The sequence below is a fragment of the Oncorhynchus clarkii genome, chromosome 9, assembly GCF_045791955.1.
Source record: "Oncorhynchus clarkii lewisi isolate Uvic-CL-2024 chromosome 9, UVic_Ocla_1.0, whole genome shotgun sequence".
Taxonomy (NCBI): Eukaryota; Metazoa; Chordata; class Actinopteri; order Salmoniformes; family Salmonidae; genus Oncorhynchus; species Oncorhynchus clarkii.
In genome coordinates this window covers 47,781,029-47,798,193 of record NC_092155.1, presented here as the reverse complement: position 1 = coordinate 47,798,193, position 17,165 = coordinate 47,781,029, and the positions used below count along the sequence as shown (strand labels likewise).

The following is a 17,165-nucleotide window of genomic DNA, read 5'->3' as shown; positions in this document are numbered from 1 at the left end:
TCAACACATCACTATGTGTCTCCTGCAGAAACAACACCTGTACTTTTGTTTTGTTTTACATATTCACCCAACACACTCCTCTTTCCCGCATCTCTGGCGCCATTTATATTGAGCGAGCCTACCCAAAGAGTCTCCATAAGAAGTGGGAGAAAAGCCAGCAGAGAAAGTGACCAATAGCAAAGCTCAAAAAGCCCCATTGACAGAAAGAAAATATACAGTGCCTTGCGAAAGTATTCGGCCCCCTTGAACTTTGCGACCTTTTGCCACATTTCAGGCTTCAAACATAAAGATATAAAACTGTATTTTTTTGTGAAGAATCAACAACAAGTGGGACACAATCATGAAGTGGAACGACATTTATTGGATATTTCAAACTTTTTTAACAAATCAAAAACTGAAAAATTGGGCGTGCAAAATTATTCAGCCCCTTTACTTTCAGTGCAGCAAACTCTCTCCAGAAGTTCAGTGAGGATCTCTGAATGATCCAATGTTGACCTAAATGACTAATGATGATAAATACAATCCACCTGTGTGTAATCAAGTCTCCGTATAAATGCACCTGCACTGTGATAGTCTCAGAGGTCCGTCAAAAGCGCAGAGAGCATCATGAAGAACAAGGAACACACCAGGCAGGTCCGAGATACTGTTGTGAAGAAGTTTAAAGCCGGATTTGGATACAAAAAGATTTCCCAAGCTTTAAACATCCCAAGGAGCACTGTGCAAGCGATAATATTGAAATGGAAGGAGTATCAGACCACTGCAAATCTACCAAGACCTGGCCGTCCCTCTAAACTTTCAACTCATACAAGGAGAAGACTGATCAGAGATGTAGCCAAGAGGCCCATGATCACTCTGGATGAACTGCAGAGATCTACAGCTGAGGTGGGAGACTCTGTCCATAGGACAACAATCAGTCGTATATTGCACAAATCTGGCCTTTATGGAAGAGTGGCAAGAAGAAAGCCATTTCTTAAAGATATCCATAAAAAGTGTTGTTTAAAGTTTGCCACAAGCCACCTGGGAGACACACCAAACATGTGGAAGAAGGTGCTCTGGTCAGATGAAACCAAAATTGAACTTTTTGGCAACAATGCAAAACGTTATGTTTGGCGTAAAAGCAACACAGCTGAACACACCATCCCCACTGTCAAACATGGTGGTGGCAGCATCATGGTTTGGGCCTGCTTTTCTTCAGCAGGGACAGGGAAGATGGTTAAAATTGATGGGAAGATGGATGGAGCCAAATACAGGACTATTCTGGAAGAAAACCTGATGGAGTCTGCAAAAGACCTGAGACTGGGACGGAGATTTGTCTTCCAACAAGACAATGATCCAAAACATAAAGCAAAATCTACAATGGAATGGTTCAAAAATAAACATGGTGTTAGAATGGCCAAGTCAAAGTCCAGACCTGAATCCAATCGAGAATCTGTGGAAAGAACTGAAAACTGCTGTTCACAAATGCTCTCCATCCAACCTCACTGAGCTCGAGCTGTTTTGCAAGGAGGAATGGGAAAAAATTTCAGTCTCTCGATGTGCAAAACTGATAGAGACATACCCCAAGCGACTTACAGCTGTAATCGCAGCAAAAGGTGGCGCTAAAAAGTATTAACTTAAGGGGGCTGAATAATTTTGCACGCCCAATTTTTCCGTTTTTGATTTGTTAAAAAAGTTTGAAATATCCAATAAATGTCGTTCCACTTCATGATTGTGTCCCACTTGTTGTTGATTCTTCACAAAAAAATACAGTTTTATATCTTTATGTTTGAAGCCTGAAATGTGGCAAAAGGTCGCAAAGTTCAAGGGGGCCGAATACTTTCGCAAGGCACTGTACATCTAAACAGTGTCTGAAGGTAAACCTTTACGCACTGTTGTGACCCACTTCCTCAACCTTTCCTGGGTGAGAGGACACCATGCCCCTCATTTTTCATAGCATGTTGTACTGATCTTACAAACTTTCTAGGATCAGAAAAAAATGCCTCAAGATTAACTTTTTTCCCCTTAGTCTCATTCAGGAACCTTGTCAATTCTCTCAACGTGTACTTAGACCCCTCTGCTTGACTGGCTGTCAGCTCCGGGCCCATTGAAGAGGAGTCTGAAAAAAAGAACTCCTCATCCTCTTCCTCAGACTCACTTTCCTCTTCATCTCTATCTCCCACCCTGACCACCTGCCCTTTCTCTCTGGTCAGGGCATCACCCATAGCAACAGGCAAAATTTCCATGGTGCCTTTGTCCACACCCTTTTTCATTTTCAGCTTGACACCCTCATCCTCCACCCTAATCTCTTACACTTCCCCACTATACTCTCCTCATCCACTTGAATAACCTGACTAGACCCAGCGTCATCTACACCACCCTCCATAGCATGACTAGGCCCAGCCTCAGCTACCCCACCATCTCTAGCCTGACTAGACCCAGCCTCCGCTTCCCCACCATCTCTAGCCTGACTAGACCCAGCCCCCGCTACACCACCATACATAGCCTGACTAGACCCAGCCTCAGCTACCCTACCAACTCTAGCCTGACTAGACCCAGCCTCCGCTACAACACCATTCATAGCCTGACTATACCCAGCCTCCGCTACACCACTATTCATAGCCTGACTAGACCCAGCCTCAGCTACTCCACCATCTCTAGCCTGACTAGGCCCAGCCCCATCTACACCACCATCTCTAGCCTGTCTAGGCCCAGCCTCATCTACACCACCTTCCCTGACATGACTAGGCCCAGCTTCTGCTGTCTGCATCTCCTTACCCCCTGCACGTTGACCTCGATTTCCCCCACTGACGCTTGCACCCTCACCTTGTCTACGGGCTTTATGTGGGCACGCAAAGCTCTTATGCCCCAAATCCCTACACTCAAAACACTGTAGACTATCTGTGCTGGCAAACCCTGCATAGAGCCCCTCCCTTTGCCTCACTTTACAATGCACATTTAGTTGTTGCTCATTGTTGTTCAGAAACATAAACACTTGTCTCCGGGACCGAAAAAACGTGCTTAACGGCATCTGCCTGAAAGCCTGCTGACAGTACGCGAAAACCGCTAGCAAACTTACCAAAACGACTCAGCTCTTTCCTGATTTGGTCATCCGTAATAAACGGAGGCAAATTTGCAACTACCACTCTTGTCGAAGGGGTAGAGAGAGAGGTGAAATTGACACCAAAACATCCCTTACAAATATTCTGCTAGCAATGAGCCTACCAACCAAATTAGCCCTTTTCATGAACACAACCACAGCTTTGTTCATTCTAGAAGCAGAATGTATAAATTCAGCTCCTACCTGTTCACCGACCGCGAGCAGAACCATCACACCACACCTTCCAAACCCCAGGAAAGTTACTCTGTCCTCTTCCACCCTAACTTTGAAAAAACTGTGGATACCGCTAAAACAAATATTGCATTAACCTTCCACCATAGAAAAATAAAATTGAAAGAAAAGACCAAGAAAATAATCAAGAAAGTTAGTTTAGGACAGAGCCCTCCACACTAAACACTCAAACTCAAAAAACTCCCAGCATGCACTGCAAGAGAGAGAGAGAGACAGAGAGATAAGCAAGCAAGCTGTCAGTTCAATGGGTTACTGTTGCCGGGGGCTGACATGTCTATCTGGCCGCCGCTGTCGGACAAGACGGGCCTGCCCTGTTGGGTAAACATGGGACAGATAGAGAGATCATCCATAACAACATGATTTATGCAAAATAGGCTGCAGCTCGGGTTTAAATAAAATGAAATACTTCTTCGCAGCCTTGTGTAGGCGCTCTGAGAAGACAAGGCAACAGGGAGAGACTAACTATCTAATCATCTTCCATATGTGCTCCCACTTTTACGCAGTTAACCTCCCCCCACTCATTCTGAGTTTCTATTCAATAGTTTGATGTACAGCCTACATTATTTTTGCTGTAAATAAAGGTCTAGTGTTTTGGTTGGGATTTTGACTTGTCAGAGTAGACACATTTTTGCACACACCGAGCACATTATTCCATCTTGTTTGCACATTTACATGCATACACACATCCACAGACAGAAACAGTCCTATATATGCATGCCAGGAGATGCTAAATGTGTTTTTGTTAATTAATGGTCAATGACCATGAGACCGACAGTTATTTGCTTGACAATCACCGGCTGGCTACCTGCCCTTACTGTTTCTCTCTCTCACACGCGCACACACACACACACACACACACGGACACACACACACACACACACACACACACACACACACACACACACACACACACACACACACACACACACACACACACACACACGATGCTGCTCACATAATGGCCAATCCTTGACGCAAGTGTGCTCAGCTACGTGGCTTCAGATCAATATGAAGCTGCGAGACCTTAAGAGATTTACACTCACAAAAAAAGCAATTTGCTGGAAAAACATTGATCCAGGAGACATATCCAGGTGACCTGGAAAACAATACAAGAGGGTACACAATGACTCCATCTGCCACAAAATGGGATTCTTTCATAGACCTTTCATAGGTCTGTGGATATATTGGACAATAATTGAAAAAAAACACTTTGCTAAGCTAGCTCTACTTACATAGGCTAGTGCCCCTAGGCTTCTTGAACCCCACACCTTTTTATTTGTATTTCTATTTACATCTGTGACTAGGGTGACTAGGGTCTGCTTTCCATGACGGACTCTTGGCAACTTCAAAGGTAAAAAAAATATAAACAAGGTAACAAAATGTGTTCAGAGGTGGGTTCTCTTCAGACAAATCACGAGGCAGACATGCCAGAATTTCATGATTCGAAACCAAAGTTTGCTGGCATTAGTGAAGGTAGTTGATGCAAACTAGCCACTTGCGAAAGGCACTGAATAACCTCTGTGATCTCCATCTTGCTAGCTACTATTTTGTATTTTATTCAAGTGGATAAGGTAGTGACATAGGCAGTGACATAGTTTCTCTATGCCAAACTGACATTAAATTGGGGAAAGACATTGTTAAAACCATAGCATTTAAAAATGGTGGGGGGTAACCCAGATGTCTAGAGAGACTACGATCTCAAATAGGGTACCCTCTAGAACACTTTCTAACCTCATCTAGGGCACTATCCAGTGCATGTTCACATAGGGTCTGCATCTCCAGCCAGGTGGTGCTGTTTTCCTTAGACCACTCACTTCAATACGGCCATACTTAATTAACTTTCACCTCATCCACCTCATGCTCCCTTATGAAGAGCAGTCGCCAAGGGCAAAAACAGGCTGATAGCTCTTTAATATCCACATAGAACGGCAAGACGAGTGATCTCTCCATAGTGACAACATGATGTAGCCTCCAGACCTATCTGTTCATCTCACACATCTGTGTTCAATTATTGCAATTCATTTCAGCCAGATAACGAGGCCTTAATAGGCAGTGGTGGGTAGATAATGAAGGGATGGGGATAGAGGAAGATGAGGAGAAGGGCAGAAAGAGGACACAGATGTTACTGTGGCTATAACTATCATCCTGGGTGATGTAAAATCACAGCAATGGTGTGTGTGTCTGTGTGTGTCTGTGTTTGTGTATGTGTGCATGTGAGCGCGAACATTAATATGTTTGTGTGTTCATGTTACATTCTTCACATACATATTATACTGTATGTATGACTAACAAGTCAAATGTGCATGAAATGCTAATCTGGTCATGAAATGCTAATGTTGCTTATGTCTCACCAGTGGATATAAGTCTTTAGGAGCACTCTGGCAGTAATCCTGATTAATATTGGTGCAGCATTGTGGCTAACACTACTTAGTAGCCTATGAGTATAAATACTGTACATGCATGTTGATTTGAGAGGAGGGAGAGTTATTGGTCATTACATTTGCCTTGAGAGGAATCGTTCATGATGACGAGTGTTTAGTGTGGCTGCATTCATTACTTCCTTCCTATAACACAGGTCCTCCCTCACACTTTATGTACCAATCTACACGCAAACTCTCTTCATCCATCCTTTTTTAAAATCCTTATCTGTTGAAGTCATTTAAAGCAAACCAACACATAACTCTTGTGGATAAAATTGTTAATGCTTGTTAATGCCATTGGTCTATCTACCGCTACTGTTATCAAATCAAATCAAATGTCATTTGTCACATTTCATGAACAATAGGAGTGGACTAACAGTGGTGTGCTTACGAGCCTTTTCCAACAATGCAGAGAGAAAAAAGTATAAATAAATGAAAAAGTATAATACGAAGAATAGTCCCCCCGTCGCACGCACTCACACACGCACTCAAACACACATATATACACACACAGTCACTCCTATCAGAACCCAAATGTGTTCAAACCAATTGCCCTCTCCTCTCCTACAGATCCCTCTGTACACCAGAGGCAGAAGCAGCCAGCGACCGATCTCTGCTACAAGAGTGACATCAAGAGCCTAATGGACTTCAGCACCCCAGACTCCTCTCTGGACAAAGGTAAGCCACTAGCCACCCTCCGCTTACACATGGTATTGCATTATAAACTGACAACCCTGGCATAGATACTGACTGCCAAAGCATTGGTTAATTCTATCAAGTAATATATGGGAATATGATAGTGTGCAACTCATCATATTTCCATATCCCCCCACATGATTTTAGACATGTTTACAAATTAATAAAAAAATGTAAAAATGAAATGTCTTGAGTCAATAAGTACTCAACCCCTTTGTTATGACAAGCCTAAATAAGTTCAACTATAAACATGTTCTTAACAAGTCACATAATAAGTTGCATGGACTCACTCTGTGTGAAATAATAGTGTTCAACATGATTTCTGAATTAGTACCTAATCTCTGTACCTGACACATACAATTAATTATCTGTAAGGTCCTTCAGTCGAGCAGGGAATTTCAAACACAGAGGCTTTCCAATGCCTTGCAAAGAAGGGCACCTATTGCTAGTTGGGTAATTTAAAAAAAGCAGAAATTGACATGCCGATAGGGGTGCCGCAGGTAGTGGCAGCTGGGTGGCGGTGTGGGCTAACGTTAATGTGCCGCTAATATTATCATTTTTAATATTGTAAAAAAAATGTATGCATTATAATAACCTATGAGACTTGTTATACATCTAAGATGGCGTAGCAGAGAAGACGTGTTTGTTTAGTCCTCTCGTGTACTTTTGTATTTTTCGTATATATATTTCAATTTATTTTCAATTTCTTTTAGATTTTTAATTCGATTATACCTTCCGGTAACCTGCCTCACCCAATGTGATTCGGAATCGCTATTATTTTAAATTTTAGAACACATTCAAGAACCTCCAGAAGCTAACCAGCTAATTAGCTACAAGCTATTTAGTCATTCTTAGCCACTGCTTTTACCGGCTTTTACCTTCTGCACAGATACCAGCCCTGTTTTTAGCCTGGATAATACTCGCTAGTCTACCAGTATCGGACTGTCTCTCCACAACAACGCCGGATTCCTGCCGTAATCCCTGGACCACTACTTCTGATCTTCACAGCTAGCTTGCAGCTAGCTAGCTAGCTAGCTCACAGCTTGCAGCTAGCTAGCTCACAGCTAGCAGCTAGCTAGCTCACAGCTAGCAGCTAGCTAGCTCACAGATGAGTGTGGTTCGGGTGAACAGCCGGTGAGTGCAAGTTAGCTGTGAGCTAGCTGTGAGCTAGCAGCTAGCTAGCTCACAGCTAGCTCACAGCTAACTTGCACTCACCGTGGCACCCAGTACCGAAGCTATCCCTGAGGCCCACCTCCCGGCCTACTCGGCTGTTCACCCGAACCACACTCATTTGTGAATTGATCGCCCCCCATCTAGCCTCAGAGTTTGTTCTGTTAGGTGACCTAAACTGGGATATGCTTAACACCCCGGAAGTCCTACAATCTAAGCTAGATGCCCTCAATCTCACACAAACCATCAAGGAACCCACCAGGCTTTCCCTTCCAGTTCTCTGCTGCCTGTGACTGGAACGAATCGCAAAAATCATTGAAGTTGGAGACTTTTATCTCCCTCACCAACTTTAAACATCTGCTATCTGAGCAGCTAACTCCAGTGTTAATCTGCTAAATTGTAATTATTCGCCTATCTCCTCATGCATTTTGCACACAATGTATATAGACTCTTTTTTTTCTTCTTTTTTATACTGTGTTATTGACTTGTTTATTGTTTACTCCATGTGTAACTCTGTGTTGTCTGTTCACACTGCTATGCTTTATCTTGGCCAGGTCGCAGTTGTAAATGAGAACTTGTTCTCAACTAGCCTACCTGGTTAAATAAAGGTGAAAAAAAAGAAAAAAAAATCCCCTTTAAGCATGGTAAAGATATTAAATAGACTTTGAATGGTGTATCAATAGACCTAGTCACTACAAAGGCACACGCGTCCTTCCTAACTAGAGGAAGGAAACCGCCCAGAGATTTCACCATGAGGCCAATGGTGACTTTAAAACAGTTCCACAAGTGGTAGGAAAAAAACAGAAGATGGAGAAACAACATTGAACCACAATACTAACCTAATTGACAGATTGAAAAGAAGTAAGCTTGTACAGAATAGTGTCGTGGAAATTTCCTCTATTTACCAAATCATGAGAGCAAACCACACACAAGTCAGAGTTAGTTATCACAAAGTCCATCTTTAATTATATGAGCTCTATCACAACCCTGTGACTCTCAGATCAATTCAGTGTCTATCAATGAATTCTCTGAGAGTCCCTTCCACATTTCAACTGAGATCCTTTATAGCAAAGACACACACAGCATAAGACAGCATCGGCATAATTCATCGTTCAGCTTTGTCTCCTAAAATATGTTATTTTCTCAAACTCAGAGCCATAAACCAATCCTCCATATCAACAGGCATATATCAAATCCATCCTATCTTGACAAGATCACAGAGACACACTGACTGGCACACAGACATTGTGGAGCCAAGAGATACACGCTTGACCTCTCCCCTCTCTCCGGCCCAAGCAACTTAGTCTTGACATAGAACAGATACTGCAACCCCGCCACAGTATTATACAAAAATAACATTCTGATGAGAAGTAACTTACAAACATATGATGAATATAAAACATCTTACCTATGTTACCAATCCATTCGGATTATTCCCCAACATTAGGCACTAAAGTAATACTGCAAAGAACGTGGCAAAGCAATTAACCTTTCATCATAAATACAAAGTGTTATGTTTGGGACAAATCCAATACAACACATTACACACAGTACCACTTTCCATATTTTCAAGCATAGTGGTGGCTGCATCATGTTATGCGTATACTTGTAATCGTTATGTTAAATTTAAATAACATTCATTACAATATGAATAAAATAGATGTCCTTCCAAAAAAAGGATAATTAAGGATGTTAAAAAGCAGCTTTTCTCTGTGCCCCTGCTTGGACTGTTAGGAAACAACAGAGTGGTTTGGGCGTGTACTGAGAAAAATGATTTGACAGCTCAGCCAATGTGACACGCATACACTTGGATATTCAAATTACCACCCTTGTGGGGGCACTGGGGCAAGACTGCCCGAGCCCAGCTTCACCAAGCCAAATAGTATGGACGGATTTGGAAACTCACGATGGAACTACTTTGGAACTTTACTATAACAGCAATAACTGCAGACTGATTATTTCACAAGTGTGAGTAATTTCTGTCCTTTGCTTTGTAACTATATTCCTAATATTTTTATTGTTATCTACCTAACTAGTTGTGAAGCTAGCTAGCTAGCTAGCTAGCTACTGCTGCTACCTATGTCAGTCAACAACAGCTTACTAGATCTCCTCTTGACATAACTTTTAGCTACAAACCACAGGATTTAAAATAGAAGGGAACGGCAAGATTGTTGTTGTGTGGAGGATCGGCTTTGACTTGAGTCATTGTCAGCTAGCCAGCTAGCTAAGTTAACCGCTATAGCTAACGTTAATTGCTTCTTAACAGCCAGCATGCCAACTCTTACAAACCACATAATTTGAAATGGAAGTAACTGGCAAGCAGTGGCTGTAGGTGCCGTTTAAGATGAGGGAGGATGATTCTTTTTTTTTTTTACGAGCATGGCCTTATTTCTATTGCAGCACACTGGATGACTGTCATTCATATTCCATTCACCCAGCTTAATGTAACATTTATAGGTTTGGGCTAGTACATGATACTTCAATTTTCCCTATACCTAATATGAGGTTGCTACAACCTAGCCTATGAATGAAAGTTTACAACGTAGGTGCACAGGTCAAGAGAAATGGGAGTAATCAAGGTGACAGACATTGACACATTCAATACCGCCTTTATCCCCGTTTCGTTCGGTTTTCTTCTGCTTAAGAAAGATTTTAACAGAATTGACGGAATGAATACACCTCTGATCACACGCAAACACAGTTCACTTTCATAGCAGCCACATACAAACAGCATGATCACTTTGATTGTTGTATACTTCCTTCCCGCATCTACACACTCTCCTCCTCTCACCTTTTCCCTTTGCTTGTGGACTTCAGTGCACAACGCATTAGCTGTCTGTGACCAGGAAAAAAAAACTTTCCAAGCCAAAACCTTCATATTATAACCGCTACACACAGCCTACATCACTGTCACTATATTAACATCATATTCAACATAGCTACTAGAACTAACATTAGTAAACCCACTACAATTATGCAGTAAAGTGTACAGTAAGCAACAAGCTGTTTAGCAGTTACAACGTCAGGCCCTGGTGCAAACAGTTCATAAAACCAAAAGCTTACCTTGGCTTGGAAGAGTTCCAGTGTTGGATAGCCATAGACAGCTAGCTAACATAGCATCCCTCTCTGTTTGAGCCGGGTGTTTGAGTAGGCTAAACTAAAGCTAGCAATCTCTAGCTAAGTAGGTAAATGTGAAAGAAAATACAACAAAGTATCTCTCTCTCTGCTTTTCCTTCATTCTTGAATAAATTAACATGTTCAAAACTGTTCAACTATTATCTTTCTCTCTCTTTGAGTCAACTACTCACCACATTTTATGCACTGCAATGCTAGCTAGCTGTGTTTTATGGTTTCAGTACTGGATGCATTCTCTGATACTTTGATTGGGTGGACAACAGGTCAGTTCATGCTGCAAGAGCTGTGATAGGTTGGCTGTGATAGGAGGGCTTCAAATGACTGTGGAAGTCTGTGGAAGGGGGTGAGAACCACAAGGCTGTTTTGTATTGAAGTCAATGTACACAGAGGACAGAAACTAGCTGTCCTCCGGCTACACCATGGTGCTACCCTACAGAGTGCTGTTGAGGCTATTGTAGGCCTTCATTGCAAAACTGTGTATTTTAAACCATTATTTGGTGACATGTGAATATATTTAATGTAAATTCAGCAAAAATAAGAAACGTCCTCTCACTGTCAACTGTGTTTATTTTCAGCAAACTTAACATGTGTAAATATTTGTATGCTCACTGCTAGTTTGTTTGTTTTATTTATTTATAGGGGACAATGCCCATTAATCAACATCAATATTACAATAATGCAACATCCATGTAAATGTGCCGGGGTTAGCCAAAAGATCATTTGCACCCGTAGCCCCAGGGCAGCTAAGGACAATTACACAGTCAAAATACACATACACACTAAAACAATACAAAATCCAAATACATTACATCTGTGACGAACCTCGTCCTCCTCTTCTGCGGAGGAGAAGCGAGAAGGATCGGAGGACCAATTTGCAGTGTGGTAAGTGTCCATAATGTTTATTTTAATACATAAACTGAACACTACGAAATTCAAAACAATAAACGTGAAATGAACGAAACAGTCCCGTGTGGTACGAACACTAACACGGAAGACAAACACCCACAACCCAAAACTGAAACCCAGGCTACATAAGTATGATTCTCAATCAGAGACAACAATTGACAGCTGCCTCTGATTGAGAACCATACTAGGCCGAACTCAAAAACCAACATAGAAAAACAAACAGACTGCCCACCCAACTCACACCCTGACCATACTAAAACAAAGATAAAATAACAGAACTAAGGTCAGAACGTAACAACATTCAATAATATATAATGTATAGTTCTAACAACAACAACACTATCATCAACTGTCGTCTTACATATGAGGAACGACAGATAACTCATGTGTACAGATTTGGATAGATTTTAGCCATGTTTTCAATTCAAATTTAAAAGTACAATACTCAGTGCAGCTTCTCAAGTACATTGGCATTGCATTCCAGTGTATTGTAGCTCTGACAGAGAAGGCCAATTGGCTGATTTTTACTGTGTCGAAAAGGGACAACACAATCCCCTCTAGTTACTGCCCTTGTTATCCTGGAGGGGCTTTCCTTGAGAATGATATGCCGGCATAGGAGTGGAAGGGCAAGACCATGCAGGATCTTAAAGATAAGACTGGCGTCTACATACTGCTTAAAGCTATCCAGACTAAATAAATTATGTTTGTAAATGATGTGACAATGGTGTTAACTGTTTGGTTTGTTATCAAACATCTTAAGTGTTTGTTTGTAGAGGGATTCAATTGGTTTCAGAATAGTAGCTCCTGCTTGTGACCAGCATGTGAGGCAATATCTCTATTGTGAGAAGATAATAGCATGCATATATAGTTTGGTAGCCTCCAGAGGAAGGAGAGGTCTTGTAGACCTGTATTATTGTCAGTGCAAGGTTGCATCTACTGTACTGTGAGGGGATCTAGAATGAGTGTACCATACCAAATTGCATGTTTTATGAGGTAATGAGTAAAACTGACCTTGGGTCAATGCTTTGGGGCACCTATATACTGTACTGCAAAAGTAGTGTGGTGTACAGGCCTACGTCCTTGTAGAGCATAGGCCATATCAAGCTGGCTACTAGTGCACACACTCATAAGAATGTAAACATAAAAACATATGAAAGAACACACGCAGGAACACACATCCCTCTGCAGGGGCAGCAGCAGCTTTACCCAGCTGCTGTATTCATTTTGGGTCCGGGGTGCTGTAAATGTGCAAGCTCAGGGAAACACACATACAAACACACACACACACAGCGGCAAAGGCATCGTATATCACTGTGAGTTTCCTCGGAATGGGAACAGGGTCCCGTGGTATCAGCAAATCCATCATGGACACGCACTGACACTCTCTCTCGTCTTCTTTCTTTCTCTCTCTCACTCTCTCTCCTTCACTCTCTCCTCTTCCTCTCTCTCTCACTCTCTCCTTCTCTTCCCATCTCTCCCCCTCCACTGTCTCTTGCTCCTTCTTTCTCTCTCCCCGTCTCACCTTTGCTTTCCCCTTAGAGAGAGGAGGAGGGCCTTAAACTGGCAGTGTTGTAGCACTAGGAGACAGGTGCTGCATCTGCACATTAAAGTGTGTGAGTTCTATGGAAGGCCACTGACCCTTGTATGCTATCTGCATGCTGTAATGGTAAGGTAGAAAGTAAGAAGTAGTGGAGGAACTCTGAGCAAAAGAAAGGGGAGAGGTAGAGAGAAAGTGGGGAAAGAGAAAGAGGGGAGGGGAAGGATAGCTCAGAATATGGTACCTGCCAAAGTACCATACATATACTGTACATACAGAGAGAGAGAGCGAGAGAGAGAGACGTTGCTGAGTACTAGCATTTTTGACATGGTGACATGTGCCACATAGTCTACCCCTCCCCAGTCTTCTCATATAGCCAGTCAGTCAGGGAATGGCATTTTAATTGCCTTGCGGCAGTAATATCTACCTCCAGTGTGATTTAAACTCATCATTAATATCTACTGAAAAGTGTCCAGCCACAATGCATCGGCCTGTGTGTCCTCAGCCGATCGTAAATAGACACCAGGCGTTACATGGCACTAGATGGTATTAGAACCCAATGAGACTGGAAGACTATAGTCAAAGGTTAAAGGTGAACCCTGGTGTAAGAGGTCGTCCTCCCTGTCTGGTCAAGACCAGGTTGAGGTATTACTCTCCATTGGAGGCCGTGAACTCTGACCTGGAGCACTATGTGGTGTGTGCCTGCATCCCAGCATCTGTCCATTTGTCTGTCCGCCCATTCGCCTGTCCATCCATCCGTTTGTCAGTTCTAAGTTCTCTGTCAGTTTGTCTGTGTGCAACATGGCCATCCGGTCCAGTCAGTGGCTCTGACCTTACTTTACCTTTCCCTCTCCTCCTCCCTCTTTTGTGCAACGCTTTGCCCCCACACGCTACAGACAGACAGGCCAATTCTACTCTTAATACCGCTCTTCTTTCTTTCTTCCCTGCACTTCAAGTGGCTGTTAAAATGGCCCTTGGCAGCTAATCTTGGGTGACGTGTGGTGACGGCAGTGGGGATGGCAGGGGTGGCAGGGGCTGGATTTGCGGCTGGCAGTCTGGCAGCTTGGCTGAGTGGCAGCTGCGATGAGGCGCACGGCTGGATTAGGGCTCCCCTGTGCTGATTACAGAGCAAGAGAAAGAAAGAGATGGAGAGCGAGCTGGATATAGATTGAATGGGAGACAGAAAGAAGGATATATAGAGTGAGGGAGTGAGAGAGAAAGAGAAGAATAGAGCATATGAGAGAGAGAAAAGGATGGAGAGCGTGAGGGAGGGAGGGAGAGAGAGAACGGCATGGGCTAAGGAGGAGATGAGAAGGAGGAAGGAGAGGGAGGGCGAAGTACAGGAATATAGGAGATGATACGGAGACAGAGAGAAGAAGAGAGTGTGCGAGAGACCAGAGAGAAAGAAAGCCAGGGATAACTGATATGGCTCAACAATTATACTTTAGTTTTACTCGCATCTGCTCACAAGACACAGACACAAAGATATTGTTTTTCACCTTCAGATGTAAACCCTACCCCACCTTCACCAGTTATTTGTCTGGAAATCACCAACTGTGAGGTTACAACAAGTCTGGGACCTGTGCAGTCCTCTTCACCCCATGCAGTTAGCCCTGGCTGACCCTAATAGTAATGAAGTATCCTTTGACGTGTTTGTTATAGATGGGTTAGGTGGCAACGCCACGAAAACGATGCATGCGCTTCAATGAGGTCTGTTGTGATTCTGAACGGCAAGATGGCTAGCAACAATGACAAGAAGCTGCCATGTGGGGAATCGTAGGTGGCTCAGTACAGCTAGTTTTATGTTGTCCTTGATACCATGTCTTGTTTTGAGGTGTTTATGCTAATATGTCATCCATATGTCACAATTTATTTGAGAAACAAGTGCTCATTGTGTAAATGTATTTATGTTTTCAGTAAATATTGGATACGATATATAGTTTACATGTTGTCAACAATCTAAGCCAACCCATCTGCACATTTCGGTTTTGTTGCTAAACAACCGACCAGTCTATTGCCTGTCCATTTAAAATGACACAGGTCAGCAGGCAATGGAGCCAAATGCATGCCCCTTTCTTATGAGGGAGTGATAATTAACATAGAGATGGAGTGTGTAGAACTGACACATGCTAGAAAAAAAATGCCATCTTGGAGGGCTGTTTTGGCATGCTCGGTAGATTGTTGCTAACCTGGAACATGATTCAATGGTGCTTCCACATTAGAAGATGCAAATTTCAGGCGGAATCAAGATCAGTGTTTTTTTTCTATTTCTATTTGTAACTTTTCCGTTCAGTAGAATAGTTTTCACATGGCCATACTGCCTGATGGACTTTGGACTATAAAACCATGTATGGTTGCCAGTTTTGCAAGAGACACCTACTTTGCAAGAGGATGGAATTACCCCCAGAGCAAATAACCAAGGAAAACAGGCCTGTGTTTATCTGAAAGAAGTTTGTTTGGCCAGGTTGGAGAAACAGTATAGTGGGTAAAGAGGGATTTGATGTATGTTTGCCACTGACAGGTGCATTGTACGTGTTGACAAGTCCTTCCTCGGGGACGGTAGTGTCATTTAGCCGGTGCAGGTGACAGGTAGACACGCTTTAAAGAGAGGCCACCGTGTTGTTTTCCGGCCACAGGTTTGAGAGCTGCCGTGATCAACACACACACAGCAGAGCACATTCAAATCAAATCGTATTGATCGCATACACATATTTGGCAGATGTTATTGTGGGTGAAGCGAAATGCTTATGTTCCTGGCACCAATGGTGCAGTAATACCTAAAAATACCTAAAAATACACACAAATCCCCAAAATAAAAATAAATCATTTAGAAATATTGAAATATTAGAACGAGCAATGTCAGAGTCCGGAACATATACAGTACCAGACAAATGTTTGGACACACCTAATCATTCCAGGGTTTTTCTTTATTTTTTACTATTTTCTACATTGTAGAATAATAGTGAAGACATCAAAACTATGAAAAAACACAAATGGAATCATGTAGTAACCAAAAAAGTGTTAATCAAATCAAAATATATTTTATATTTGAGATTCTTCAAAGTAGCCTCCCATTGCCTTGATGACATCTTTGCAGACTTTTGGCATTCTCTCAATCAGCTTCTTAAGTTAGTCACCTGGAATGCATTTCAATTAACAGGTGTGCCTTGCTAAAAGTTTATTTGTGGAATTTCTTTCCCTGTTAATGCATTTGAGCTAATCAGTTGTGTTGTGACAAGGTAGGGGTAGTATACAGAAGAAACCTCATCCATATTATGTCAAGAACAGCTCAAATAAGCAAAGTGAAATGACAGTACATCATTACTTTATGACAGGAAGGTCAGTCAATACGGAACATTTCAAGAACTTTTAAAGTTTCTTCGAGAACAGTTGCAAAAACCATCAAGCTCTATGATGAACATCATCTTTGCCTTGATCCTGTCTAGTCTCCCTGCAGCTGAAAAACATCCCCACGGCATGATGCTGCCACCACCATGCTTCACCGTAGGGATTGTGCCAGGTTTCCTCCAGATGTGAAACTTGGCTTTGAGGCCAAATGGTTCAATCTTGGTTTCATCAGACCAGAGAATCTTGTTTCTCATGGTCGGAGAGTCTTTAGGTGTCTTTTGGCAAACTCCAAGTGGGCTGTCATGTGCCTTTTACTGAGTGGCTTCCGTCTGGCCACTCTACCATAAAGGCCTGATTGGTGGAGCGCTGCAGAGATGGTTGTCCTTCTGGAAGGATCTCCCATCTCCACAGAGGAGCTCTGTCAGAGTGACCACCGGGTTCTTGGTCACCAACCTGACAAAGGCCCTTCTCCCTTGATTGCTCAGTTTGTCCGGGCGGCCAGCTCAAGGCAGTCTTCGTGGTTCTAAACTTCTTCCATTGAATAATGATAGTGGCCACTGTGTGTTTGGGGACCTTCAACGCTGCAGAAATGTATTGGTATCCTTCCCCAGATCTGTGCCTCGAC

At 42.6% G+C, this 17,165-nt stretch overlaps 1 protein-coding gene across 3 annotated transcripts in view; it reads left to right on the top strand.

Annotated features, from left to right (window-relative positions):
• The window catches only part of LOC139416441 (kazrin-A-like), a 214,017-nt gene that overhangs the window by 106,169 nt on the left and 90,683 nt on the right, over positions 1-17,165 (top strand). For all 3 annotated transcript variants that reach the window (XM_071165050.1, XM_071165052.1, XM_071165053.1), the window contains exon 2: positions 6,319-6,426. In XM_071165050.1, the coding sequence (XP_071021151.1) occupies positions 6,319-6,426 (108 nt within the window). The remainder of the gene's footprint in view (positions 1-6,318; positions 6,427-17,165) is intronic.